The sequence below is a fragment of the Syngnathus scovelli genome, chromosome 4, assembly GCF_024217435.2.
Source record: "Syngnathus scovelli strain Florida chromosome 4, RoL_Ssco_1.2, whole genome shotgun sequence".
Classification (NCBI taxonomy): domain Eukaryota; kingdom Metazoa; phylum Chordata; class Actinopteri; order Syngnathiformes; family Syngnathidae; genus Syngnathus; species Syngnathus scovelli.
The window spans coordinates 16,119,061-16,146,789 of record NC_090850.1 but is presented as its reverse complement, the minus strand read 5'-3'; the positions used below and the strand labels follow the sequence as shown (position 1 = coordinate 16,146,789).

The 27,729-nt window shown below is 39.1% G+C and overlaps 1 protein-coding gene across 3 annotated transcripts in view; it reads left to right on the top strand.

Annotated features, from left to right (window-relative positions):
- csmd1a (CUB and Sushi multiple domains 1a) overlaps positions 1–27,396 on the top strand; it is a 286,478-nt gene extending 259,082 nt beyond the window's left edge. For 2 of the 3 annotated variants that reach the window (XM_049718434.2, XM_049718435.1), the window contains 17 exons: positions 1,182–1,358; positions 3,363–3,548; positions 7,795–7,971; positions 8,153–8,338; positions 12,995–13,168; positions 13,260–13,326; positions 13,614–13,720; positions 13,970–14,043; positions 14,167–14,278; positions 14,359–14,538; positions 14,990–15,052; positions 15,175–15,336; positions 15,986–16,098; positions 17,032–17,119; positions 17,278–17,404; positions 18,912–18,974; positions 21,410–27,396. In XM_049718434.2, coding sequence (XP_049574391.1) covers positions 1,182–1,358; positions 3,363–3,548; positions 7,795–7,971; positions 8,153–8,338; positions 12,995–13,168; positions 13,260–13,326; positions 13,614–13,720; positions 13,970–14,043; positions 14,167–14,278; positions 14,359–14,538; positions 14,990–15,052; positions 15,175–15,336; positions 15,986–16,098; positions 17,032–17,119; positions 17,278–17,404; positions 18,912–18,974; positions 21,410–21,569 — 2,216 coding nt within the window. In that variant the 3' untranslated portion in view covers positions 21,570–27,396. The remainder of the gene's footprint in view (positions 1–1,181; positions 1,359–3,362; positions 3,549–7,794; positions 7,972–8,152; positions 8,339–12,994; positions 13,169–13,259; positions 13,327–13,613; positions 13,721–13,969; positions 14,044–14,166; positions 14,279–14,358; positions 14,539–14,989; positions 15,053–15,174; positions 15,337–15,985; positions 16,099–17,031; positions 17,120–17,277; positions 17,405–18,911; positions 18,975–21,409) is intronic. The other variant, XM_049718437.2, reaches the window with a different exon arrangement.
- The last annotated feature ends 333 nt before the right edge of the window (positions 27,397–27,729 follow it).

Here is a 27,729-nt window from a genome sequence, read left to right as displayed (position 1 = left end):
TTTTGTAAGGAAGTGTATGGCAGAGAGATTAGTCAATCGTGACAGAGGGAAGATGTGCTATTCTGAAAGTCCCCAACACTTTACAATGAGGAAATGGCGGCACGGATGTAGAAATGAAGAATGGGATAAAGAGGGCAAGGTAGACGTGGAGCATGGGGCATTAAATCCAAGGAACAAGGTCTTATCAAAAAATTGGGGGGAGAGAAGCGGGTGACAGAAGGGCAAGGAGAGGACGGAGTAATCCAACTTTGGCTTGGTGTCGCTGGACCGATTGTTTGGTAGAAATAGAAAATCGAGGGCAATTTCATATCTGTGTCATCTGGAGAGCTCTGCTGCCTGACCTCTGTGAAATGTCAATTTTTCACAAATTGAAGATGAAAATAGAAGATTTTGTTGTGTGGTGTCCATCCCATTTCCCATTTCATTTGGAATAAATTATTGGTGCTAACATTCTCAGGCAAGTTAATGACTGGGCATTACATGCATTTGGTTGTTAGTTATTACTACCATAAGCATTGTGTTAGATTAATTTCTTTTTTCTGTTGTTTTATGGGACACAAGCTATGTCGTGACACACTTTTCTCCCTTCCATGCAGCCAGGGCAGGTTTAGATTAAAAGCACCAAAATTCGAATGAAATCCTTAATGTGCTCATCTTATGTCATCACATTTGTTATTGTCATTCAATATCAAAACGTTTTAACCAAAGTCAGACTTGTGGCAAATCATTCATGTGTGTTGCCATCACAAAATGTTCGATGTTTATTCTTCCTACATTCGCCTGTTTTTTGCTATTCAGAGTTGTTATGGTCGGTCCTTCATTTAGAATGAATAGGATCACAAAAAAGCCACAAAACACTTGATGTGCATCTGGCTTGAAAATTGTGGTTGCATAATAACAACCACCTCAGGTTCCACTCTATTATGATTATCATTGAGTCTTTCCGGACACTTGTTACAATATTTATCTTGTTCCTGCATGTAATACACGCAAATGTAACCATGCAGCAATAATCACGCTTCCACCCACCTTCCCTCACAATCTTCCTTTTTCGCTCCTTCTGACCTACCTGTAGTACTTAATGTTGAAGTAGATGCAATCCATACTTGGACCCAATTCCCATGTACATTACTACCCGTACCCCCTTTCTCTCATTCAACCTCTCTCAACCGTCTTTCTAGCTATTTCCTGTGGTGACCCTGGTCTGCCCCCAAATGTGATCATCCCCGGGACTCACAACTGGACTTATGGCTCAGTGCTGCACTACTCCTGCCAGCCAGGAGGGACACTGGTTGGCAATGCTACACGGCTATGTCAAGAGGACGGTACTTGGAGTGGGGCGCCGCCCTATTGCACTGGTAAGATGAATAAAGTCAAGCAGATTTACCCCAATGTTTACAAGCTGTTGGAATATAGAGTTGGTTACAAATATTGTTCTACATACACGCTGCAGTCAACAGTCAAGATGTGCAAAGCAGGGTGTTTCTAAATGTACAAGCTTAGTGGGTCACAGCATCTCCCAACAGCAGCTCGATTCAAATCAATGCCGGAAGGGAAATGTGATGTATTTTGGATCTGATCAAAGTAGCAAAACAAACTTTATTTCTCAAACAGGTAAATAAATAAATGGGTTGAGAAAGTCCAGAGTGAATTTGCAAGCTCATAGTACTCACAAAATCCAGATTTAATCAAAACAATGAAATGAACAAAATGAATGAATCAAAATTGTGTGTGTGTGTGTGTGTGGGGGGGGGGGGGGGGGGGAATGGTGCGAAGAAAAGTGATCCCAAAAAAACAAATAAAGTGGAATAAATCTCATTTCAGGGGAGGAAAAAACAGTCCATTAACAATAATACTGGCAGAAATATAAATTTGGTGTATGCCCAAGCTCTCATTCATCCTATATTTTAATATTCAGCTTGTAGCTTGACAACAAGAAGACGCCAGAAACTTTTTGTAAGCATTTGCTAGTTCTTCTTATCTGTATTGAAATCAGATATGACAGAAATGAATAGCAGCACCCACACCGACGTGTTCGAAGCCACCTCTTATTGCGGACTCCAAAGATTATTTCTCAGACTGACTTGTTGATGTCCTTCAAAAAAAGGTCATCAAATAACCTTCTACTTTTGTCGTATACTCCGTTTATTCAAGAAATGTCACATTCCATCTGAGTCTTGCTTCTTCAAGATTCCCAACTGATCAAAACCAATTACTGAGAAATATTTGAAGAAAACAAAATATTCAACCATCTTTTGTTGAACAGCAGTAACTTTTACATTTAGACAAGTGAAAAACATTCTTTATCCTGGCTTGGTCTACCTTTTTTGAAGAGGATGAAGGTGAACAAGACGACTCGTGTTGTCAAGTGTGGCTATTATACACACCTCATAACACTACAACTGATCATTTCCGAACCCAGCGTCAACTGTCTCAACAGCCGGAACGCAATAAGCTCACTCGGCTGGCCTCGGACCAGAAGGCTCAGCGGGGCAAAATTCATCCTGCAGCTGGAGAAACCTCATTGAGATGCGAGACGCCTCGATGGGAGCTCTTAAAGTCACAAATCCCTACCGGTGGAATTTAAGCTCCTAAAGTTGTGACACGCTCGCTGCTTTCACTGCTGGAACAATTTAGCATAGCCTTAATGCAAACTTATGCTAGTTTGCAGGGGCGTTGTTCTGTGCTGTATGTGAATGCCTCCGTATAGATGCGTCTATGCAGCCAAAACTATAAAATAACATCATATATAATCAATGCATTTTTCCCCAACAAAATATTTTATACTTAACCCTTAAAACCACTAAAACTAATCAGCGTGGAATACAGTCTGGAGTTACATTTTCAAATGAGCACTTATATAACAATTTAAAAAGTCTTAGTATCCTATCACTTGTGAGCATTTTTTATAGAACATGCCCACAGGCTTCTTTTGCGGTTCTCGAGAGTTACCTGGTGCCTGCGGGCATCACGCTGAGATTGTATTCATCCCATCGTAGGAATTAAATTTTAAGAGCAGTGAAATGTAGACAAATAGGTCAACATTTATAGTGCTAATATAATACAAATATAATAAAAATGTAGTGATCTAAGATCCACAGCCACTCGAGTACATGCATAAAAATTAATTAACAGTTTTGAGCAAATTACTCTAAAAAAGAAAAATAAGATGTTAAAACAGGAAGAGTAAATTTTTTATCAACAAGGATATTTGGCATACTAGTATGTGACCTGAAATAATCAATTGTGCGGTTGCCTTTATGTTGCCTGTGCATTTCTTTCTCCCCATTACATGCAAGTGTGCACCTGCCCAGGCTGTTACTATTAGGAACATTAACTCTAACTATCTATTCTCACTCAAGGTCTGAGTCCGGGGATGTGCGGGGACACGGGTGTTCCTCCCCACGGTGCCCGTTTAGGCGGGGAAGAGTTTAAAACCAAGAGCCTGCTGCGCTTCAGCTGCGAGGCGGGATACAATCTGATTGGCTCCGCTGAGAGGACGTGCCTCCACAACGGCACCTGGAGTGGAACGCAGCCCGTGTGTCAAGGTGAGAGAACCCAGCAGCAAGCATTTACACAGGGGACCCGCAGTGATGCCAAATACTCTCACTCTTCAATTCACACACAGAAGGGGGTTTGTTTTAGATCAAAGTTACATTCTTTATTTGCACACAACTCTTCTGCAACCATTCGCTTTGGCAGCTTGACATTTTTGTCGCTCCTGACTAAACTCAGTCATGCGTTTAATTATAGTCACCGAAAATACACCCGTCAATCCAATTCCACTCGCCCCGGTAAGGTTTGCTGCTGAGTTGAAGTCTATGCCCAAAATCCACAAACCCAACATTGTTACTCACGGTACCATATACAATTACAGTAAACCAGACTAATAATACTGTGTATCCTAATTTGTGATGTATCATGTTAATATGCAGCATTTTACTTTTTTTCTTTTCTTTTTTAAAGTTAAAGGTGGCTCTCATTCAAACAAGTCGTAGAACAAAGATTTTGGTCTACACCAAAACCTCTGCCTTTCTGAAATCTGGACTTAATTATTCTATAATGTATGTAAAAATAAATCATTTTAGCTTCCCAAGTTAAGCAACTTAATCTCATCTTTAAAGAATATAGTTGCATCCCGCTCACATGGCATATTAGTCACAGTGAGCTCCTAATTCTTGTTGCATGGTCCATATAGTAGTCTGAAATGAACACAGAATATAAAGATATCTATCTGCACTAAAAGTCTTGAAATGTCACAGCAATAGATGTTAAAACTACAACGGGAAATGTAATTTGAAATTAAAGCTGCTGTAAGTGAAGCATTTTGGGGGTAACAGACGGAAAACTACTGAGTTCTACTTGCGCGTGTGTGCTTGCGTGCGTGTGTGTGGCCTAGATATAGAGGATTTCAGCTTGTGACTGCACTGGATTTCCCAATCTGTGCTAACAAAGGAGTTTCCAAAGATGCCTCTTAAACCCCTGAGAGAGAAATTTAAGTGGGTCCTCATATCGCTGTGGAGAACACAAAAAAGGAAAGCGGCATGATTTCCCTGTTCTCACCTACATTGTGCTATGTGTTTGTATTGTCGTTGGGTAAAGTCGCGAAACATTGCACGCAAGTAAGAATGTTGTTATTTTAGGGTAATATGATTTGTAAAAGTGGAGAGTAATGCTCCAAACAATTATTTCCGTTAAAGTACTTACTGAAAAACATCTCAAGTACTGATGAGCTGGTGAGTAATTTCTGATTTTTATTTTCTTTTAATCTGATAAATGTCAAAACGGACAAAAGTACAAACCAGGATTGTGCAACTTTAGTGCCAAACTATATCACTTTAAATTCAGCGAGGAATTAGCTCTCCATAGAACAACAAATGTAGGGAAATACAGCTGAAAAAATATATATAAATTATTTTCTTTGCATTTGAAGAACAGCTGAATAGATTCAGCAGGATATTGCAACATGTTTTCTCAAGTTCAATTTGGAGTCCTTGTATACCAAAATGTGGACATTTTTAGGCAGACAGATGACAGCACGACAACTATTTTTCTTTTTTTGCATTTCTAAGATAAACAGATTAAATATGATGCCTTGAGTGTACTGCCTCTTCTGAGTCACAGGCTATTGTTTCTTCTTTTGCATCTGCCACACGTCATGTAAAATTGTCACTTTGAAAATTGCTTCTGTGTGGGGCGGTGTAGACTTTGTGCTGTCATGTGACTACCCAGTTCCATTTGATTAATGAAACGGAGTCAAACCTCACTAATGGCTAACTTGTTTTGTTGAAACAGAGTCACGTGACAGCACCCAAAGTCAAGTGACCAAGTAGTAGTAACAGTTGTGCAAGTATTTTTTTTATTTAATTACAATTGTTATGTAGAATAATGCCAATGTGGTGCTTCAAACACAGAAATCTTAAGTTTAGGTTGTCACTTTGAGGCCCATCAAGTCAATAACACATAATGAAAATATTCAATAATTTCCCTTTCAGTCATTGGCCCGCTAAATCATAATTACGTATAATTCCCTTAGGGTTCCCCTGTTCTTATTAAAGACTTTAATTAAAAATCCACATTACATTCAGTGGTAGCGATCAATAATATAAAATTTTATACAACCCTTGTATGAAATTCTATTAGGGATATGTATGATAAGTAGCTGTGTATGACTCAGAACTTTGTTGATGATGTGGGAAATTTGATTGATCTAGAGACTTAAAGTTTTTAATCACCATGCTTTGACATAATTGAGGAATAAAGGTTGTCCTTACTTGCCCGAAAAAGATAACGCCACTAAGCAAGCCGTTGTAGAAGGAATTGAGCAACATTTGGTGCAAGATAATATGGAACTATAACATTAGACAGTTTGTTGAAACAATTGTAACATAAAATGCAGACTGGATGGAGTGCAGCCTGTCACTATTTTTGAAATGTTGACCTCTATTGTTAGTATAATAAACAATGAAATGTGTATTATAGTACATGTAGATTATATTCAACACACCTTCTACCATTGCATGTCATTAATGATTTAAGGTCATATTTAAAAAATCCTAACCCTTCTATCTGCCTATCAATGCATCTTATTTTCCACAAACATGTATGCACTTACTCCAACTAGTTTCTAAGCTTCTCCAAGTCTCTGTTTGCGTGACACTAATTCTTTGTGTCTTGTCGGTTTTTCATTACACTAATGGTGGTTAGAAGCTGAATCAGTGGATGCTGCTTTATCTATCACTGAGACATACAAAGATCCATACACACATCCATCATGTGGACAGACACACAAAAACACAAAAAAAAAACCCACAACCAAATCCACACTTTCTCCCTTCATTGATGTTTCTCATCAATAGGTGTTTATTTGTTAAAATCGTCAACTGGCATGTTCTTAATGAGTGTGCCGGGGGCTAGCCATTTCCTCCCTCTTCTTTTTATGTTAGTATGGCTTCATGGAATGACAAAAAAAAACATGTTTTCTCATTGAACGCAGAAAGCCTAAATATCCCTTCTTGGGGGGGAAAAATGTTTGATGAGGCAGTTATTACGCCTGCAGATGGAATGATGCTAATGCCTCGATCACACAGCATGAACTTAGCGAGGATAACAAGCTACAAAGCGTCCTAACAAAAAGCACCAGTGTGGTGCAACATCAAATGCAAAGGCATTGTCCAATTTCAAGATCTTTGAAGATACTCTATGGGTTGTCTCCATAATCATTGTTACTGTTTGTTTGGAACTGCTGGGTGCCCTACTAATCATATGCAGTAGAGTGTTTTCATCAGACGCAGTTGTAGATGCATGTGCTCTATCAACAGTTATGCATTTACAACAAGAAAACTTCCACAAAGTCGAAGGTTGACTGAGAAAATGAGAAATTCTTCACGGTCCAGGGGAAAACACGGAATGAGACCCCACAAAAAAAAAAAACCACAAAATAAGAATCATGTGGATTGGTCACACTGATTAAGCATTCAAATGTGTTCAAACTAATTAATATTTGATACATGTATAAGTTATGTTTTATTTTCTTGAAACATTTTAATTTATTTTTATACTATTGGGGTGTTCTTATACCCAAAAACTAATGACAACATTTTTGGATCAAGCCACTGTATCATCAAAATTCACACTTACATATTACATCCAAAACTACACACAGGACACGAATATAGATGATAACAACCTCCTTAGTTTGTTTCTGTAGTTGTAGCTCTTTTATTTTGATTACCAAAATGATAGAAGCATGCAAGTCAAGGCAAGACATGTTTGTTGTATATACTACATAGCGCATTTCATATATGAGATACCGCAATGTGCTTCACATACAAATACTTTCCTTGACAATGTCAATCAAAATTGAGCATTATTATGGTTGGTACAGCTCTTGTATTGAATTATATATGATTATGCAGGTTTACTCGTGTTGTGGCCAGTGAGCGTGACTGGCTGATGCATACTTGCAGCATATTTTCATTTGGAGCAAAAACAACAAGTAGCAGTTTGAAACCCACTGTGAATACTATCGTTGCGTTTAGCCTGCAGCTCTCTGCTGAAATACAGCACTGCCTGCTATTCAGTGCTGGAAATCTATCCAGCAACCCCTAATATTTAATAAGCCTCACTACCTCAAGGACATGTTTTTTGTTATTTCCATCTGGCTCCAGCGATAATCTCATTATTGCAAACAATACACAGGATCGACCTTGAGTGACAGCAAGCCAGCGTTTCTCACACTGCCATTAGTAATAAGATTAAAGCATAATTTTGAAATATGCCTTCACTCTTCAGCGGTGTCATGTGGCAACCCTGGCACCCCAGCCCAAGGCAGGATCGTCTTCAGTGACGGCATCACCTTCGGCAGCTCAGTGGCCTACGCGTGCTGGGAAGGCTTCAGAACATCGGGCCTGACCACCAGACACTGCACAACAAATGGGACGTGGACGGGACAACCACCGGACTGCACTGGTAAGGAAAAGAGCGGGACTGAGAAATTCCACCTTGGCTCTATTTGACAGCAATTTGTAGCTGTGACACAGACTCAAAGAGAAAGTAAAATTGGAGACTATCTTTCAGAAACGCAGAATTACAAATTAAAGGTAGGCAGAACTTTACCATCCGCAACACAATGTGCTCCTACTTCTCGCAGTGATCAGCTGTGGAGACCCAGGGCCGATAGCCAACGGCTTGTACCTGGGACATGATTTCACTTTCAACCACACGGTAACATACCATTGTAACCCGGGTCACCTGATGGATCCACCTGGACCGGGACGCAATGTTTTACACTGCACTAAAGATGGACAATGGAACCAAACCAAACCCAGCTGTAAAGGTAAGACACAAACACACTATGACAGGCTCTACTTTGTCTCGTCTAACTTTGAAAGAAGATTTAGATGTTTTCCCATAAAATATATACAAGTCTATTTCACATTCAAAATGCAGTGTAAATTGCATTTCTGGTTCTGAAACTGTATGCCATTAAGCCTGTATTTCAAATAATTTCTTCCCCACTGTTTTTAATCAGCCAAATTTATCATAGTTACATATTTAACATTTAAGCTTCAAAGGTATGAAAAATGATTTTGTGTCAAGTATAAATACAGCGTTGATATTGATATAAAAAAGTGTAGTAATGAACTCTTTGTAAGATATTTTCTGTGCAGCCTAGTAAATTAAAATAAGACTAGCAAGTCAGGAGGCTGAGACAAAATTAAATTTTGGGACTGAAAATAACAAATTGTTAAGAGCTGCTTTATTTCCAGAGCATCTTTTGTTCTCCACAAACACAAAGGAAGAAAATAAAAAGGAATGCATTAAACCCAAATGAGCCCAACATTCTACAAGAGTCCATATTTAGAGTTTGGACCACAGTTCGCAACAACATTCAAAGGAATGTTTCCTGAAACTCTCTCCACCATTTCATCCCACAAACACAAAATCTCTAGCTGGCTCTTGCGGTTGCCGGCGCTTTGAACTGAGATGAAAAAGCTAAGAAAGCCAGCAGAGTGGAGATGCACAGAGAGGGGAAACTGAGAAGCAGGAGATACTGTTGGTGATCGAAAATGAGAGAGGGCCTGGAAATTGAAAAATGGAAAATTAGAGAGAGAGCAGAAGAATGGGCAAAAAGAGAGAGAGCAAAAAGCTCTTCAAACAATTCACAGGGTTTTATTTGATCCCGTATTGGGGACGCCATTTCCTCATACGTGTCCACAAATGGGATAGAGAGCAACCTTGTTATTCAACAGTCCTTTTTTGTTTCTCCAACCTCCAGCTGTTCCCTTGACAGCACCTTCTTACCCCTCTATAGCTGTGTGTGCGCGCATCTCTTTGTGTGCATGTGTGTCTACGCCTCAACAAAACGTCCCCTCAAGGATTAATAAAGATTCTAAGAAAAAGTCATTTTCAACGTGTGGCCTGACAGCCAAAATCAATCAAGTGAGAGTTTGGAGGAAGAAGAGAAAATGAACACAGTAAGTAAGGGAAGGTTGAGGGAATTAAAGGGATGAAGGGGCGTGGCAATGAAGGACATTAGATAACTAAGAGCATTGGCCCATGCCGAAGGCCAGCTCAATTTCCCATAGAATTTAATGAAAGTGCACCACAATACAAATCACTTTTTTTTTTTTTTGTCATGAAAACTGCTCAAGGATGGATTGTGTGTAATTCTGCTGACTGGCTAACAAGTATAGTGAAAACCTTAAAAAAAAAAAAAAAGAAACACCTAAAACTTCCAGGAAAAAACCCCCCCTCAAACGTCCCACAAAGTCTCAAAGGTTGAAGCATCATTTTATTCAGTTTTGCTTTGTCTTTGGCTTTTTGTGACCACAGAATGGAACCAGTCATGGCAAAAAAATAACAAAAAAATAAGAAATAGAACGTAGCCTGCCTGTCTTTGCTGCTCAGTGCAATATGGCTCAGCCCAATATTAAGTCATCATTGACAATAAAAGCAATTGGATGTGCATCGAGGCAAAGCAACTGTGTGTAGTAAAGGCCAGAAGGCACAATTAAAATAAAAAATAAAAAAAGTCATTAATGTGCTTTTATTAGGTTCGCAAGATCATTTGGGTTGGCAGTTGCCAGGATGCCCTTTTTCAAGCAATTGGTCCAAATTGCCTGTCATTTTCAAAAGATAGTCATGTCATTATTGTTAAATATGCAAATAAGCTTTTTTCTGGATTACTCACTGTTCTCGAGTGGAGAAAACTTAATTGTCAATGGTGGGGTGTTACTAATGATCTCATGTGCAGACTAATATATTTTGCATGAGAAAATAAGAGCCCATCGTTTATTCATGGCATTGACAACTCTTGTGTGATGTGTAACTCGATTCCAAGAGACAAACACGTCCAAGCCTACTGTAGTGAAAGGAGGGTCAGGTGTTACACAATCTGCTGGCAAGGCTGCCATCATTTGAAACTGCATGTTGCCTTAAAATTTGCGACGGGTAACAAAGTTATGTACCACAGAAGACCAACTGTCAGAAACCAGCACCATGGATAGCTCCGTTATACCCTGTTGTGTATATGTCATCCCTGATAAGCTGACTGTTCCACAACGATTTGTTTTATTGGCTAACAAATAAAGAAGTCATAAAGTGTATACATGGCCACCGTTGGCACCTGGTGGTGCCCCTGTTAACATCCGAGTTCTACAATAAAAGCACTACGCTTAGATTTTAATTTATAACTTCTCAACTGTGATACAGAAACACTCACCACATCTCTCACTGTACTCACTATGGCAACTAAGAATGTCAAAATGTCACTTGAAGCTTTGTCTGAGCACTGTCATAATGGCAGTGGTTAGACTCTCCTACTAATTTAATCTCAAGTAAAGAAACATACTCAAATTCAAGGAAATCAGAGGATGTGCTGTAATACAAAACACCAAATGTCCTTGTGTGTGTTTGTGGGGGGGACAGAGCCATTAAAAAGACACAGCAAAGTGAGAGAGGATTTAGGAGGGTGGTGTCATTAGGAAACATGAGAGTCAAGGGGGTGAATGAAACGGCAAAAGGAGTGAAGGTGATGTGCCATCAGCGAGGCTGCAATGAGAGCATTGCAGGGAGGCAGGCGAGAGAGGAAGCACATTATGGGAGAAACAAAAGAGGCAAATCAATACCTGCCCCCAAACCTGTAAACACACAAGAGGGTAGGGATTAGCCTATAAAATGTGTTGACTGGCTGAATTATACCAAGAAAGAGATGCCTGAAAGACAAAAGGGGGCAGTCATGGGAGTGCAACAAGAGCAATAATTCGAGAGGAGCAATGCAAGAGGATTGAAATTCAAGAAAAATGGACAGAAGTTACTGTATGGCAGAAGGACCAGGTCAAAGAATGACTGTAGGGGAATTCAATTAAAATGGGCAGGAGACAAAAGGAGGGCACAAATCACCTGGAGAAAGTCTAACGAAGGACAAAAAAGTCACAAAATGGCAGAGAGTGCTTGAGCAAGCAAGATGAGGCTGAAAACAGTCACGGAGCAGCAATAGCAATCAGTCAAGTCTGTGAGGGTACTTTATAATACTGTACAGCTAGCTTTGTAATTTCAAAACTTGTTGTACTTATGTTGCTCGTAGAATGACAACGAGCTAGAAAATGAAAATGTTTTGTCCCTGCAAATTAGTAGTCACGATACATCTCTCATCACATGCTTGTCAGATTTTGCTGACCGATCGTCATTGATTGGATCCATACAAAAAAATACATTACAGCAAACAATATTGTTTACTCCAGGGGACATTCTGTGCCCCCATCCATCGTGAAGAACCCAAAGTTGCTCATCATATAAAGTCAAACATTTTGTTCTAATATTTTAAAATAATTTTGGAGGTTTTGCTCCCTAATCCTCATTTTCTAATTTTCCTTGTATTGAAGGTTTATCAGCATTTGGGAAGGATTTTTTTAGGGTTTAATTGTTATTATTTTGTTATCATTTCAACGCATGTCAATTATATGCAAATTTTGGCTGTTCATGGGCCTGGCTGGTCCTAATCCCACTCGGGTTGATTGTACCATAAATGAAATAGTTGTTTAAAACTAGGGTCGGGGTTTCAAACTAGGGTTTCAAACTAGGTTTAGGGTTTCAAACTAGGGTTTCAAACTAGGATTACAGTTTCAAACTAGATTTAGGGTTTCAAATTAAGGTTAGGGATTCAAACTAGGGTTTCAGACTAGGGTTAGGGTTTCAAACAAGGGTTTAAAACTAGGGTTAGGGTTTAAAACTAAGGCTTCAAACTAGGGTTAGGTTTTTAAGTAGAGCAGTCCATCTTCTGATTGGATCTGATTCTTTTTCCCCAAATTTACAAATCGATTTTCAGCTCAGAAACCCTGATCGTGTGCTGCCTAGTGAGTGAAGCAAAACAAGACTCAAGTGGAGAGATGGGAGAGCAGAAGAACTCATTAAAGCAAGCGGCGAGGAACATGCCCATATGTTGTGTGGTCTCTTAGTGTGGCTGGTCGAGCAACAACTGTTGGGATTTGGTTTTATAGCCATCCATTGATTCTTAATCTTGCTGTTATTGCATATATGTGCTAGCTGAGCATGGATGGCTTACATTCCAAAGACCATGTCAAAGTGTACATCTGCCTTGAAATAGTTATAATGAGAAATGTGTAGTTGCAGATCACCAGATTGTATCCCAATGGACTTAGTCAATGTTGTCACATTTTCTTCAGATCATTATGTTTGCCGAGCTCCATTTCTATGAAAAATCATTACAAAGTACTCAATTCACATGATGTTTGGCATGGCGGAGAGAGAGTAGTAATTTGATGGTTGGCCCGTTCATACATGCATGTGCACACAATGACACATGTCCCCAACTCTCAAAGTGATACACGATAACCATCAGCAATAAAGTCGCAGCAATTCACATCCAACAAGCCGTCAGATGGCTCAACACACACAAATATGCGCAAAGTCAAATCAAATCAAATTTAAAAAATTGAATTAGTGATGATGAATATGATGTGTGTTTCAGTGATCCAATGCGGACCTCCCCCTCAAGTACCAAATGGGGAAGTAGAAGGAACGCAGTATTCGTGGGGCTCAAGTGTTAGCTACAGTTGTTTCTATGGTTATCAATTGTCTTTGCCGGCTGTATTGACCTGCGAGGGAAATGGAACATGGACCGGAGATGTTCCGCAATGTCTTCGTAAGTCAGCTGGCCTTCACTCATATTATTTGTGAAACGATTCACATTACAGTACCTTCAAATTCTAACTTGACATCTTCGGTGTGTCCAGCCCTGCTATGTGGCGATCCAGGCTCTCCTGGAGGCGGATTTCGGGAAGGGAGTATCTTTACTTACCGGTCAGTGGTAAACAATATTGATGATGACTATTACTTTGTTTTATAATCATTACTCTTGGAGGCTGTTCATTGGGACAGTGTATCAAGCACAAAGGCCAACTGGGCTTTTATATGGCTGTACGAGAAGAAAGTGTTGCAACTCTCATCAAAATAGGTTCTAGAGTTTCAAAGTGTAATAAGTGGAGCAGAATGGAACAACTTCACACTTACAGTGATGTAGGGCAGGCTGTATGATGGATTTTGTTCAACTCGTTTGCGTTGTGGGGTTGGGGTGTTTGCCTCCATAGGTCAGAGGTCCGATTCTATTGCCAGACGCCCTACTTGTTGGTTGGCTCTGCCTCCAGAGTGTGTCAGGCTGATGGGATTTGGAGTGGCCAACAACCAGCTTGTATAGGTAACGAATGATCACGAATGACAAGGAAATATGTGTTTTCCAAATTTGGATCTTTAACAAGTCTATGTTTTTTTTATAAGATGACTTACCAGTACAAAATGAAAGAAATCTTACCTGTATAATGTAACAAGGGCAAAGGTGCCTGATAGCTATTGCAATTTTTATGCTTTTCCCTGGCTATGAAAAATAGTAAGTGTCCTCCAAAGATGAATGTGAAAATTCAGTGTTTATGTGTGTGTATTTGTTTAGACCCTGCATTTAACAGCTGTCGTGACCCAGGAACACCAGCTTATGGTATCCCTGTGCAAGCTTTGGGCCTCCAGGTCAGGGATGACAGTCTACTGTCTATTTAATCTTAATTCATCACGAACATAGCATGTACTTTTTACACAGAAAAAACAACCAAGGTTTCGGTTGGTGATCTTCTTTCCCCCACGCTTCTTTAGGTCGGAAGTAAGATTTCATTTAAATGCCGTAAGAACTACCACATCCTTGGCTCCACCACAAGAACGTGTTTAGAAAACCTCACTTGGAGTGGAACACAACCTGAATGTATTGGTGCGTTGCCGTTATGGTTTCGTAAAGTATTTTTGTAAATATAAAAGCATACAATTTACTGACTCTCATCCATTATTCAGCCCACTCGTGCCGCCAGCCCGAGACCCCCAGTAATGTGGACATTCGCTCGATGGACCTGCCAACATTGGGCTATACACTTATCTACACCTGTCAAGATGGTTTCTATCTGGCTGGAGGATCCGAACACCGAACATGTAAAAGTGATGGGAGATGGTCAGGAAAACCACCACTGTGTAAAGGTATGCAAATTGGCTTTTTGGCCTTGACTTTGTGGCAAGAATTTCCATGGAAGATGAAAGGGAAATGTTTAACTTTTTTTGCCTTGATTTAAGCATAAATCAGAGACAAATATTACTGCATAGTACAGTAAATGCCACAATACTAAAAGCACCATTTACAGGTTTGTGAAAACTTCATTATGAGTTTATTTCCTCGCCGGTTTTCCTGAAACTGCATCACTGCAAAAATAATGTTATGTTGTTGTACACAAGGTGTTGTTTTATACTTTCATTCCCATTTGAACAGAAAACTCCCCTAATGACAAATGCCACTGCAAATTGACAAGGCAATCATTCACAAACATAATTTTCACAGTTATCAATCATTTTGCTCTCTTCTCTTGACACACATGAAATTGCTTTCACCCCCAAATCCCCAAATTAACCCACCAAAATTATGTTTACATTGCAGTTGGAGTTAAAGTCAATCCCAAAGGCAGAGGAGAGACAGACATCCAGAAGAACAAAATACGAGGTATCAACAGGGTCACACTGTTGAACACAACCAACAGAACTGCATTGTGTACTGGATGGATGGATGGATGGACGGACGGACGGACATAAAACTATTACAAGTCTCGTTTTTTTTCTTCCCAGTTCCGGTGGACGTGTTCTCTCCCAACTCCAATTGGAGAGGTTTCTACGAATATCTGGGCAAGAGACAGGCGACCACATTTACAGTGACTGGGTTCAATACTAGTAGTGGTAGGGTTAATGTCACCTTATTGGAAACCAGTGGAGTGTCTATCAGACTATCAGGTAAACAAAAATTCTGTCATTCAGGTTCTCTCTGCATGTTTTGGCCAAAAGAGTAAAATTCTGTTCATCTATGACGTCTATAGCCAAGAGTCAACATTGACACAAGCGCCGAAATAGAGAGGCACATGTTCATACATTATCTGACTCAAATCAAAATAAAATTTTGCTCTCGCGTAGCTCCTTGGAAAGCCATTGTATTTGTGGCAGTGAGATTTAAAAGAAATGACATCACTTATCGTGTCTTTCGAGTAAAGCTGCGGCAAATCCAACATGAAAAACAAGAGAGGATGTTCAAGGTGTTAATGCTTAAGAGATCCCACATTGATTCACACTCATTATTCACACTTGACTGACGGGAGGTTGATGCCTGATAGGAGCAATCGCAGCAGAGAGAGCAGAAACAATATGGTTTTCTGTGATATTGCAGAGCCTACAGTCATGCTTATTACTGTGTTTAGTATATCATATAATATGCGGTGTCACTGGTGGCAACTGTAAATCATCTGACAGGATTGTGACTCTCCAGAAATCCATCGGTAACGGAAGAACAATTTGGCTGACATTCAACTCAAACTTGCTACCACCCAACCAAATTTTGTCTTAACGTCGGTTGCACCTTTAACTGTGCCTCTTTATCTGTCTTCTGAAGGTACTTACAAATCTGAGGAGAACCATCTTCTACTAAAGGTCTATCAAGTCAAAGGGCCCACAGAGCATTACTACAACAAGTTTAAGAATGACAACTGGGCAATGGATGGATATGTAAGGCAAACCTCTTCTTTTGAAAACTTTGTAGCTATTTAGCTGGAGTAGGCGCCATTCACACATTAGTGCATGAATATGTCGCCTTCATCGGGTCTTTGCAAAGTGCATTAAAATTCCAAACATTTTCCTGTCTGTCAGATTATGCAAACTTGTTACAATGGCTTACAATGAAGTCTAATTATCTTTTCTATGGATGATTTCTATGGTTTACTAAAAGGCTTTTGTTATCATCTTTCTGAACACAAGAACAAGTAAAATAAAAACGTGAAAATGTTACTAAATCAGTTTGTAGTCTACACCATGTGGAAGATCTTGTTTTCGTATTAGCCAGTTTGTTAGCTAATTTTTCACTATAAATTAGTAAACCACTATAGACAAGAAAGATGTTTCCACACACAAGACTTTGAGGTTAACTTTCCTCCCCCAAGACAACTAAAAGTGAAACATTACTACTCACCTCTTGCCTGTCTAATAAAACTTTATTAAGGCCGCTGGATGATGATGTTTTATTCTGGTTCATTCAGTCCACTAAAAGTGTTCTATAGTGATTTTATTGAGTAATGCATCGGATGTAAAAAAAAAAAAAAAAAAAAAAAGACTCATTGCAAGTGCATGCACCTCATTGCACCTTAAACGTATATTAGCTGGATAGAAACAAATAGTGTTCATGCTATGTTATTTCATGTTGTAAATCTCACAAGGCAATGTGGATTTATAGCAGTGCATTGCAGTGTAATGCCTTTTATGATACAATACGATGTAATGAAGACGACATTATAAAACATTCACCCTCCGGAATGGATAATATGTCTGTTACCGGCACAGCGGGTTTCCTGATGAGTGTTTTTTGTATGTATATTTTTATGCTTTGTGCAGCTGTTATTTCTGTTCACACCATAATCTTAACTTTCCTTGATGTTCTTACTTCAGGTGACTGCAGAATCCGACCAGAAAACATTTGTCTACCAAGGGCATATTCACAGTAAAGACTTTGGCAAATTCTATCTGACAAGACAAGGTATGAAACAATGCAGCTGCAGTGGCCTCTTGTTATTTTTTTATACTTGAGAGTTAATTAACGTTAACGTTTCCAAAATGCAACGTCGGCAACACTGTATAATGAAAAACACTGTTCAGTTAGCCGTAAATTCAAAGTGTACATGTCTGTGATGTCAGGCCCTGTAACCATGGCGATAGACCCATCCAATCCTTATACAAACAGCAGCTCCGTGGCAGCAGCCATCTTGGTTCCTTTCTTTGCCCTCATCCTGTCGGGATTTGCCTTCTACCTCTACAAGCACAGGTAGGCAACACGTGCGATGTGAACGGCAGGAAGTTAACAGTCGAGAAAACAAATCCTGCAGTCGGACTGTAGTTTAACCCAACAGTGAAATGATTAGCAGAGGGCAATGGAAATACAATACAAGTAAACAACAACCTTTAATTCGTGTCAGGCACATCACGTTGTGTAAGAATAAATACAAGAGTACAAGCCCAGTATTTTGAAAACCACAACAGTGGTTACTTTGACTCCCTTATCACTATTTCCTAAATTGTTTTGTCTAATTCCATAAGCAATTTCATTTATTTTCCTGAAATTAGCTCATTCTCTTGCCATATTACAAACACGTCTGTGCAGAGGTCTCTTCAGACTGTTAGTTAATGACTGTGTGTCTGACACAATGATGTTGATGATTGTATAGGCAACCAACAATTATAGATATGTATCTACAATGGCTGGATCACATGGAAATTAACTTCAATTTCAACTGATTGTCAGTTTTCAACTATAATTTAATGTCCCGTTACACGACAGTCTCATGTTTTATCTTACAATATTATTATTATCTCAGATTTTTATTAAATAATTGGACTTGTTTCTTTTCCCTCTGTGGTGAAACTTTGTTTGTGTTTTTTTGTTCTTTTGTATATCCTATCTGGAGTGATATTTTGGATTGCCGCATTTGTTTTATTTCTTGTGTGGGACCCCATGGCAAACAAGATGTTGCATCTCAACATAATCAACAATTATAGCCAATTCAATAGGTGGCAGGATATTTTTTTCTCATTTTCACTGCAGAAGGGAATGCTGCCAGACTTTACATTCTACAACAGTCATTTGGTTATTCAACAAATAAATTATAAAGTCAAATGTATTCCACTTAAAAGTTAAATAGAACTGAACTGTCCATAAAAAAATATATATATACTGTACTGGATTACTCAACTCATCTTTATTTATGGAACACATTAAAAATGCAACTTCTGTTGATCACATTGCTGAATGTAAAATTGAAGCTAAAAAATAAAACAAAAAATAAAATCGTAATGATGAAAAAACTAATTCTAATTAAAGTATACAGGATGATTTCTCTTCGCCTTCATTGTACAAAGTTTTCATCAGTGAGCCTTTTACTCGAATGAGGTGCTTAAACTGTAATTTTGCTATAACAGCTTCATGACGTCACTCTTGTTGGCTGTAGCAGCTACAGTTTAAAAGTAAACAAATTTGAATTATTCGTTTGTCCATTAAGAAGGAACCTCACATTCACCATAACAAAAGAAATGGAAGGAATAGTTCAAATCACCCATCTAAATTACTCCTGTCTTTGACTACATAAAAAAAGTTGCCCAGTTTAAGTATTTTTTAAGTATTACTTAAGTATTTAAGTATTACCACTCGAGGTAGCCCATGTATGACTAGTTGTACTTGCATCACACTTGAGAATTACTGGCATTGAACTGCTTAGCCAAGAAGCTCTCGTGCTTGTGCCATGTTCTTAGACGTTAAAGTTGATGGTTGTATGCAGGACATTGTCTGCTGACACAGATGACAATGAAAGACCAAAAGACACCTGGGGGCCTGGCGGCAGGTAAGACTGACGCCTGTCATTGACCTGGTTTCCAATGGCAACCAGACCTCCTCCCACCGCCACATTCTCCGCCAACCTCACCATCGCTTGTTTACAGTTTGTAGGTTTATTTCATGCTTTGGAGTATGGCTGCACAATGCAGGGAATATTAATATTGTGATGCAATATAAAAACAACAAACAAATAAATAAAAATAAATAAAATTCACACACTCTAAATTGGGCTGATATATAATTCGATTTGCTTTGAAGCAACCAAAGCCGTGCAGCCCTACTGTGTCTGAACAGCAATCATTTGAAGCTAGGACAAGCACATTATAGTTTGTCTTTATTTTCATTGTCATTTCTATGTCAGCATGATGTCATCAGGAACAAATATACGTACGTAGCCCTCGAAAATTCGAGCAAGTGATCGCTATTGCTTTTTATGTTTTCTTTTCTTTATGTTAAGCAGAAAATTACACTTTTGTTCTGTTTGATTTGTTATCTACTGTATTTTTATGCATAATACGTATTTAAGAACAGCATTTCGCTTTGGAAAATCTTTTCGCTGTTTGAATCATCATTCATTTCAAATTTTCCATTCGAAGTTAACTGCAATTCGCTAAAATGACAAAAGCATTTTATTTGACGGTATTTGACGGAATGACATATTTAAGGACTTCTATTGTATTCCACTAGCATACATCGGTTCACTGTTGTTCATAGAATTATTTTGTTTACAGAACAGCAAACGCACAATTTAATTACCGGTATGAAAGCTTTTACCCTGTGTCCACTTGTGAATTGTAAACATGAGGAAAATGGGGTACATTGTGGTTGCCAATAATGATGCCTGACTTGTTTTTTTTTCCTTCTGTCCTTTTTTTTTTTTTTTTTGCCTTATATTAATTTCTGGGGATTTTCAATTCAAATGCTGCTTTTTGGTCATTGGCTTTTCATTGAATCTTGGCAAGATGTGTTTGTGAGAGTTCATGCAACACACCTCACATGGCGGTGATTGCCTTGTGACTCATCTGCCAAAACTTTCAGATTGCCAGTTCATGCCATGCCCTGTTTGCATGCTAACACAATCTTCCACAACACCAAGCCAACAGCGACAATATTGTCGCATTACGCTATAGTGTTTTATCATTGCATTTTACAACAAAGTGTTTTTAATGAAAGTCTAAGAGTGAGAGAGTGTCCCCTGCAGTTTGTCCTGCTTTGGCCTGTATGCCTGTGCAGACCCTATAATACTGTCAAAGCAATTACATGTGCTGTTTTTCATCCCAGTGATAAAATTAAAGTATTGCACACAGAGCCACAAACAGAAGCTAATGCACTGAGTTGAACTACTGCCATGCAGGGGAGTCTTTGTTGTGTGATTCTTTTGTGTGTGTGTGTGCACGTTTGTATAGTAATAGGTTTAGCCCATAAGGTGGGCATTGTGGCTCCCTGGGGTTGGATTTTACCAATGCACGCACACACACCCACGCATGCACACACACACACACACACACACACACGCACAGACTTAATGAGATCAGAGCCGAAGAGTATTTCAACTACACAATCCTCATACAATGCAGGCAAAATTATTTCTTGCCTCCTGTTAAAGAAAAAAAAAAAACAGAATGGTCACTGAAATAATTTGAAACTGGTCAAATTTATCAAAATACATACTGAGGCACAAAGATTGTGAGTGAATGTCCTTGCGGAAAGTGGAGCGAGTCACATCGGCTCTAAGCTCAAAGAAAGAGAACACTGCACCTACTGTGAAAGATGAAGGCTGCCATTTTCTGGGATGGCTTTTCTACATCTGGCACAGGGGATCTTCAATCTGTGCAGCGTACAATCATATCTCAATGCTGTCAAGGCATTCTGGAATTATTCTGCTCAGTGTCACACAGTTTCATCTCACCTGCAGGTTAAGAGTCTTGCATGATGATAGTGACCCAAAACACACAGCTAAAAACACAGAAGAATTGCTAAGAGCAAAACACTGGACTATTCTGAAGTGGCCTTCTCTGAGAAGGTGCACACGTTTTATTGACAGCTTCAGAAATTGTTGGATTGCCTTGAAAGGTGTGCAACAAAGTTGTTGAGAGTTCTGTCACATTTGTCTGGGCCAGTTTGATTAGTGTCTTAATTCTGTTGGACAACAATTTTGAACAACTTAGATTTTTTTTTTTATCTATTCAGTATTATTTTTACTATTTTCTAATTATTTCAGTGACTGCTGCGTTTTTCCCTTAAGTGATAGTCAAACTGTTTTGTGTCACCGCTGTGAGAAATGATCCTAAATGAGATGTTTGTTTGAAATTGAAACTTTTGGTTTAGAATACGTGAAGAGCAGATGGGTACTTGGCAGTTCAAATCACTGTACAGGTCATTTATCATTTAACATTCTCAAATGATATCTGCTGTAACAACAATTTGTCTTCTGATTTCCAGAACCCGCCCTAAGGTCCAGTTCAATGGCTACGTGGGCCATGAAAGCACCAATGGTCAAGCATCATTCGAAAACCCAATGTACGACACCAACATGAAGCCCACCGAGGCTAAAGCCGTTCGATTCGACACCACGCTCAACACAGTATGCACTGTGGTATAAGTCCAGCATATCCGCCGCTACTTCGATTAGTAGCACAGTCCAACCGGGCTGTCCGTGATGTGGTTCAACCATCAGGACGAATGAGCAAACTCATGATTGGCACTCATCATGTGGAGCAGTCTGTGCGGCGGCGTGCTCTTCAGCATACCCGACACAGTGATGGGCCTCTGCCTCTGCACATGAGCATCTTCCGCCTCCGTCTTTGCTCAAATTAGACGGTGACGGCATTAAAAAGTGAGGTCCACGGATACGTGTTCAGAGATGAAGGAAAAACAGACAACTCCAAATTTCCGAGTTTTTTTTTTTTTCCCAACGTCCAATTTAAAGTATGAACTGCACCAATGGCCTTCGCGTACCTTTCCTCACGCACTGATAGATGGTTGGCCCAATCTAATTCCACAGCCTTGTGTTTTGTGTATATATATATATATATATATATATATATATATATATATATATATATATATATATATATATATATATATACACACACACATACACACATACACACATACACACACACGTATGCACAGTGGTAAAAGGGCTCCACTGCTGCAGGCCAGACGTGTTTGACTGATGTGAGGTCGGACCCACAGGGGAACCAGTCCTCCCCCTTCCACCTCTTTAGGCTTAAAATCCTAATTAGATGGTTCATACGTCAGCACAAACGGTGCAGGACAAACTTCCCCGGTGGGCATTAGGATGGCTTTGACAGGACTAAACCTGAATTTGAAAGGTGTGTTTTTTTGGTTTTTTTCCTTCCAGAAAATACAGTTTGCTGTGACATTGCCAGATACCCAGTAGATTCAGTAAACATAGTGGCTAAAGTTCCACCAGGCAAATTATTTATATCTTAAAGTGAAGAATACTGTTACCTGAGATAGTGACTTCCTGGTTTTATTTTATTCAAGCAGGACAGCCATGGGAGTTAATTTTGGTGATTGTCGGTACCCTCAACTTGAACAATTTTACAGCATTGCCTTTTTGTCAACAATCAGGCTGAACCTTAAGAATTTTTCAACTCCCCTATACTGTAGTGGTTCACTGTTGCTGTTGTGACGTAAATTCCCCATAAAAAAGTGCCCCATAAAAAGTTGCTCTATGAGTGACAGGAATCAGATTGTCTTACCACCTATAAACACAAAAGTCCAACATAGCTAGACTACGATGAGCTGGAACCACAAATTATTGAGATGCTTTACACAATTGTGAGTTTCCCAGAGAGATGTCAAACACAATCAAATAGTCTGAGTGTCATACTTGGACTGGCCAAGAATGCGTGCTTGCTGACTGAACAAAGGGGGAGACCTGGAGGCAATGAACTGTCAGGTTCATCGACCCGACGTCGTCTTCAAGTCTCCGGTGAGAAGAGAATATCAGCCAAGTGATATTTTGTACCAGTCAGTCACAAAATCAAAAGTGGATGAACATACTGAGAAGACTGAGTGAAATTAGACAAATGGACAGAGGAAGTTCTCTGTTGGGACGAGGACAGGTTGCTACGGAAACAGAGGCAAATTGTCTCTTCTGGCATTTTTCTTCCGTGAAGATTTTCATGAACAGACTTTTATGTTCAAAACCCAGTGGCCCAATGGGACTTCCCAATCTGCTGCTGCTGGGGAGCCCCCCCCCCCCCAACTATAAACTTTATATAGACTCTTAAATTGCACAAATTTTGCACTAGTGTGTTTTTCTGACTGGGTTGTGAAAAAAAAAGTAATTTTGGGGGTCTGAAATGGGTTTAGAAAATAACTCCTTCAAATTAAGAGAATTTTATTCAGAGCCTCTATCTTAAAAAAAAAAAGATTACAGATGGCTAAATACAGGGTTACAGAGTGTTTGTATATACACATTTATATTTCACGCCCGCTGAAGGTGCGAGCACCTGCTTTACCCTGCTTTTTGTTGTTGCCGTGACAACGTTCTAGCCCACCCAGAAAGTTAAGACGAGTTTACCTATGGACCTCCCTTGTTTACCGGCGCCATGTTGTGTTATTGACCGTGTCTGTTTCTGAAAGCTCATACTGAACACTGCTGTTACTCTTAATGCTCACCCAAATAGCACACAGAGATGACATAGGATACAGTCGACTTCATTAAAAGTAGTAGACAGTAGAACTTTTCAGAAACAAGCAAGTCTTTAAAAAGATGTGTTTAATGTTCCACCACTTCCACTTTCATGCGCCACCCATTTCACATCTTTTAATGCACCGCCCCCCCTCCACACACACACACACGCGCACACACACACACACACACACGCAGACACACACACGCAGACACGTACACACACACACACACACACAACTTTAAAGAGCACACAGCCTGAGACTTTATCACTTAAAGGTGCAATTTATCTAAACAAACAAGCTGTTTATTGCTGTATTTCAGCCTCCAAATCAATACAAGGCAGCGTATCTTTAAAAAGTTGAGTTTTCCAAACAGATTGCAAGAAACAAACTCTATAACACTCAATGAATCAGTCAAGTCTCATGGCTAAACTCGCCTCTGGGAGTGATACAGTTTAGTTCTATTAACGTTCTAGCAAAGCTATTCCTAAGGTGAGTCGCATTACTGATACCCCTCACTTTGTCACACGAGCGTAAACAAAAATGTGAAAATATTAAAAAACAGTGATGCAAAAGTGCAGCGCGATAAATAATTTTACAGTAGTGCCTTGAGATACAAATGATCTGACTAAAGAGCCTTTTGAGTCATGAGTCATTCAGCCACAATTTAATTTTAATTTGTTTTGCTTTGACTTACAAGCAAAAATTTGAGATGTGAGCACTGCAAGGTGTTGATGAACTCAACTCCCTTTTAACCTACATTCAATTGAATACCCTACAAAGTTAAGACATAACATTTATAGGAATTAACTTTTTTTTTCACTGCCGCAAACAGAAGCTGAGCATCCAGCTTCTCTCCTGACATTTGAAATCAAAACATTATAACGCTATATTTCATGATCCAGCATCATCATCCAAGTGTCTAAAATGATTCGCAAGCTTGTCAAAGATGCTGCGTTGAGTTTTGAGGTAACCGTTGTCAGTGTTGGCTTTTCAGTGTCTACAGGCTAGATTCACACAGCGTTCTCACATTAGGGTTGTACTTCAGGCTTTTTTTCTTTAACCTCCATGACTTTGTCAGCATTAACTTTACATTTTGTCGTATTGCTTTTGAATGGTGTCAGTCCATAATAATCTTGAACATTAAGAATATGAAGAAATCAATTACCTCTATGGAAAAACCGTTTGGCATGAGAAGATTTTTCATTTCTAGGAAAACAGAGGATATTGTTAAACACATGTATTCATATTAACGCAAAACAAATCTATATGTAAATCTTAGCAAAGTGAATGGCACTGCTTTTGGAATGAAAGTGTGCCGCACACAACAAAACTACTAACAATGCCACATCATAATATTGTGACTTGCATTTTTTTCTTTTGTTTTTCTTTTGTTTACTGGCATGCACTCAGTAGCTCCCTGAATTGATCTCATTAAATCATTTGAGATTTTCCACAGAGCCAAAAGGGCATAATGGAGGCAGAAATTAAGAGGCTGCTAGGTTTCCACAGGCATAATAAAAGGTCTATTTTTATCTGCTGATGGCACACGGCTGATCTCCTAGTGCGCCTGAGCACAAAAAAAATGTAGACTCCTGTTTATTCTGCCCTGTAAAAGATTAAAGCTGCGTTGCGAGATGTTACATTTAGGAGCTCGTGCACCCACAGAATTTGAGGTAAATGCACAGTGAGTGTATGCGCTTCCACAAAGGTTACTCATACCATAATAGGGTCTCTCGCCTGCAGCGACTATCTGAAGTTTTAAGTTTGGTTTTATCTAGTGAGAACAATTACTAAGCACCAGATTTTCCTCTCAGCAACCAGCATTGAGATGCGGTGAAGCACTGAATTTGCCCCCCTGAAAAGAATAGATTTCACAGCCAAGTCCTTGTTTTATTTATTTATATATTTATTTATTTATTTTTACATCAAACATTTGAATTTCTCAGCATTCATGCAATTACTAATCAGATTAGAAGTTCCTTGTGTCTTCCTACTCTCAAAGTTCTGGGACAAACTTGTCATGTGTTTGAATGTGGTTGCTTCAAATTGGTTGACTGTCACCTTGCTTCAATCCACGTAATGGTCGCAATCGTATTGTTTTGCTTTTTGGTACATATTACAATGATATTGTATTTTATTTTGTGTTATTTGTGTGAATTATATTTGAGCCACTAAACTAGAGTGGGCTACCTCCATCTTTGCAGCAAAGTGATTTGAGTTTATTGCTGCTTTAAATTTTGAGGGATTTGTATTGTCTTTGTGGATTACATACCAGTGATTACTTCTTCTAGATGTTTTTTTACAGAATTGCTGGTTTCCACAGATTTTAGTCCTTTCCAGACATACATAATGTCTATCAATGGTTCAAGAAATATGATAACTAACATTCACTTCTACTGGCTTGCAGATGCACAAAAAGCACTGCTTACTTTCTGATTCTTCTTTCAAAAGCTGAAGCTCACTGTCTGAAATGTTTCAGCCTGAGGTGAAGCCTCGTATTGTGAGCGTGTCCATCTTGGAAATGGAATCTGCTTGATTGTTGCACTAATAAATCAGGAATAGAGTGCAAGATGTTTTTTTTCTTTATTTCAGGATTTAAAAATGGCCTTAACCCACTCCAGTTCCATGTGGCTCATTTATGACATGATTGTTTCAACAAATGTTTTTTAACACATGGGAGGTCCTTTAGGAAGACGGCAGTGTTCATCTTCATTTTCTGTCGACTCGCCATCCTTATGTGCCGCTTAACTTGAAGTAGGTGCAACAGAAATGACATTTTTGTACAGAAATCTATTTTTTATGGAGAGTTTGTTTAAAAAAAAATCTACATACATATTATGAAACATGCTGTACTTTTTATGATCAATGATGTAGATTGGCAAATATGTTGTTTATTGAAATAAATCAATGTTTTTGGTATTATGGCCCATATCAAATGATTCAGAGCCAGGATCAATTATCAGAACGACTGATGTTGCTCTTACACAGGAACATGCAAACCAACTGGTATGCATGTTGCAACACAATAGCAATGGGGTGATAAAGAAGTGCAAAAGTCTTGGGCCACCATGAGGATTTGTTGTAATGACCATATACGAGAATATCGTCCCGTTGATCACACACCAAGGCTAAATAGTGAAACAAAAAATGGAATAAAACAATAATGAGCCCCAAAAAAAGTTTGTTTTAGTTTATGGAAACTAATAAGCAAAGAGGCAGAGATTCAAATGAACGGGGGATTCAAGTGGTCATATTGTCTCTACAGTTTGAAATCAAATGAATAAAAGTATTAATCACATCGCAGAGTAATGTTTTGTTGAAAACTGTGTGGTGAACCAAGACTATATTTTATTGTCATCAGAATCATGGATAAGTTAACGATGGCTTCTTTACTAATGTGTTCTTGTGTAAGAGTAGCTCAATACATTTGTAGCTACAAACAACAGTTGCAGTTGCAGATTTTCATATTTCATGTTGGCCCAAACAAAAAGCAATCACTGGATTAAATAGTAACAAATTAACACATTATGGAGGCTCCCATTTAATTTCGATTCTGCTGCAATATTTCAAATCCTCCTTTCCTACATTCATGTCCTCTGATAAAAGATCTAAAGCGAGAAATAGTGTGAGGAGTCCTAATGTGTGCAAGCATACAGTTTGTGAATGCCGCCTCATAACCTGTTGTCAAGGAGACTGACTCACACTATCAGCTATTTTGAGGATATTAATTGAGAATAAAGTTTTTATACAACCACTTAGGCAATGTCTGCTGCCTTGGTGTCACAAGTTTCTTTCAAACCGAGGCTGTGTGCTGACAGGTGAATAAAAAATAAATAATTAGGTGATGTGTTTGTTCGTGATGGAAGCACAGCGGTGACGTCCTGGGCTCAAAGCAGCGAAAACATTCCAGTGTGCAATTTGCATTATAGTTCTCTTGTGTGTTCTATGCTCTTCACACTGCGAAACGTTTCACACATTAGTTGTGGTGTGTCGGAATTTGTCTCCATGGAGTTTGCAAGTTCTGTGATAAATGACCCAAACTTGGATCAATTCCACTCCCAGCACATCTGTGCCATGAAGGGGGAACT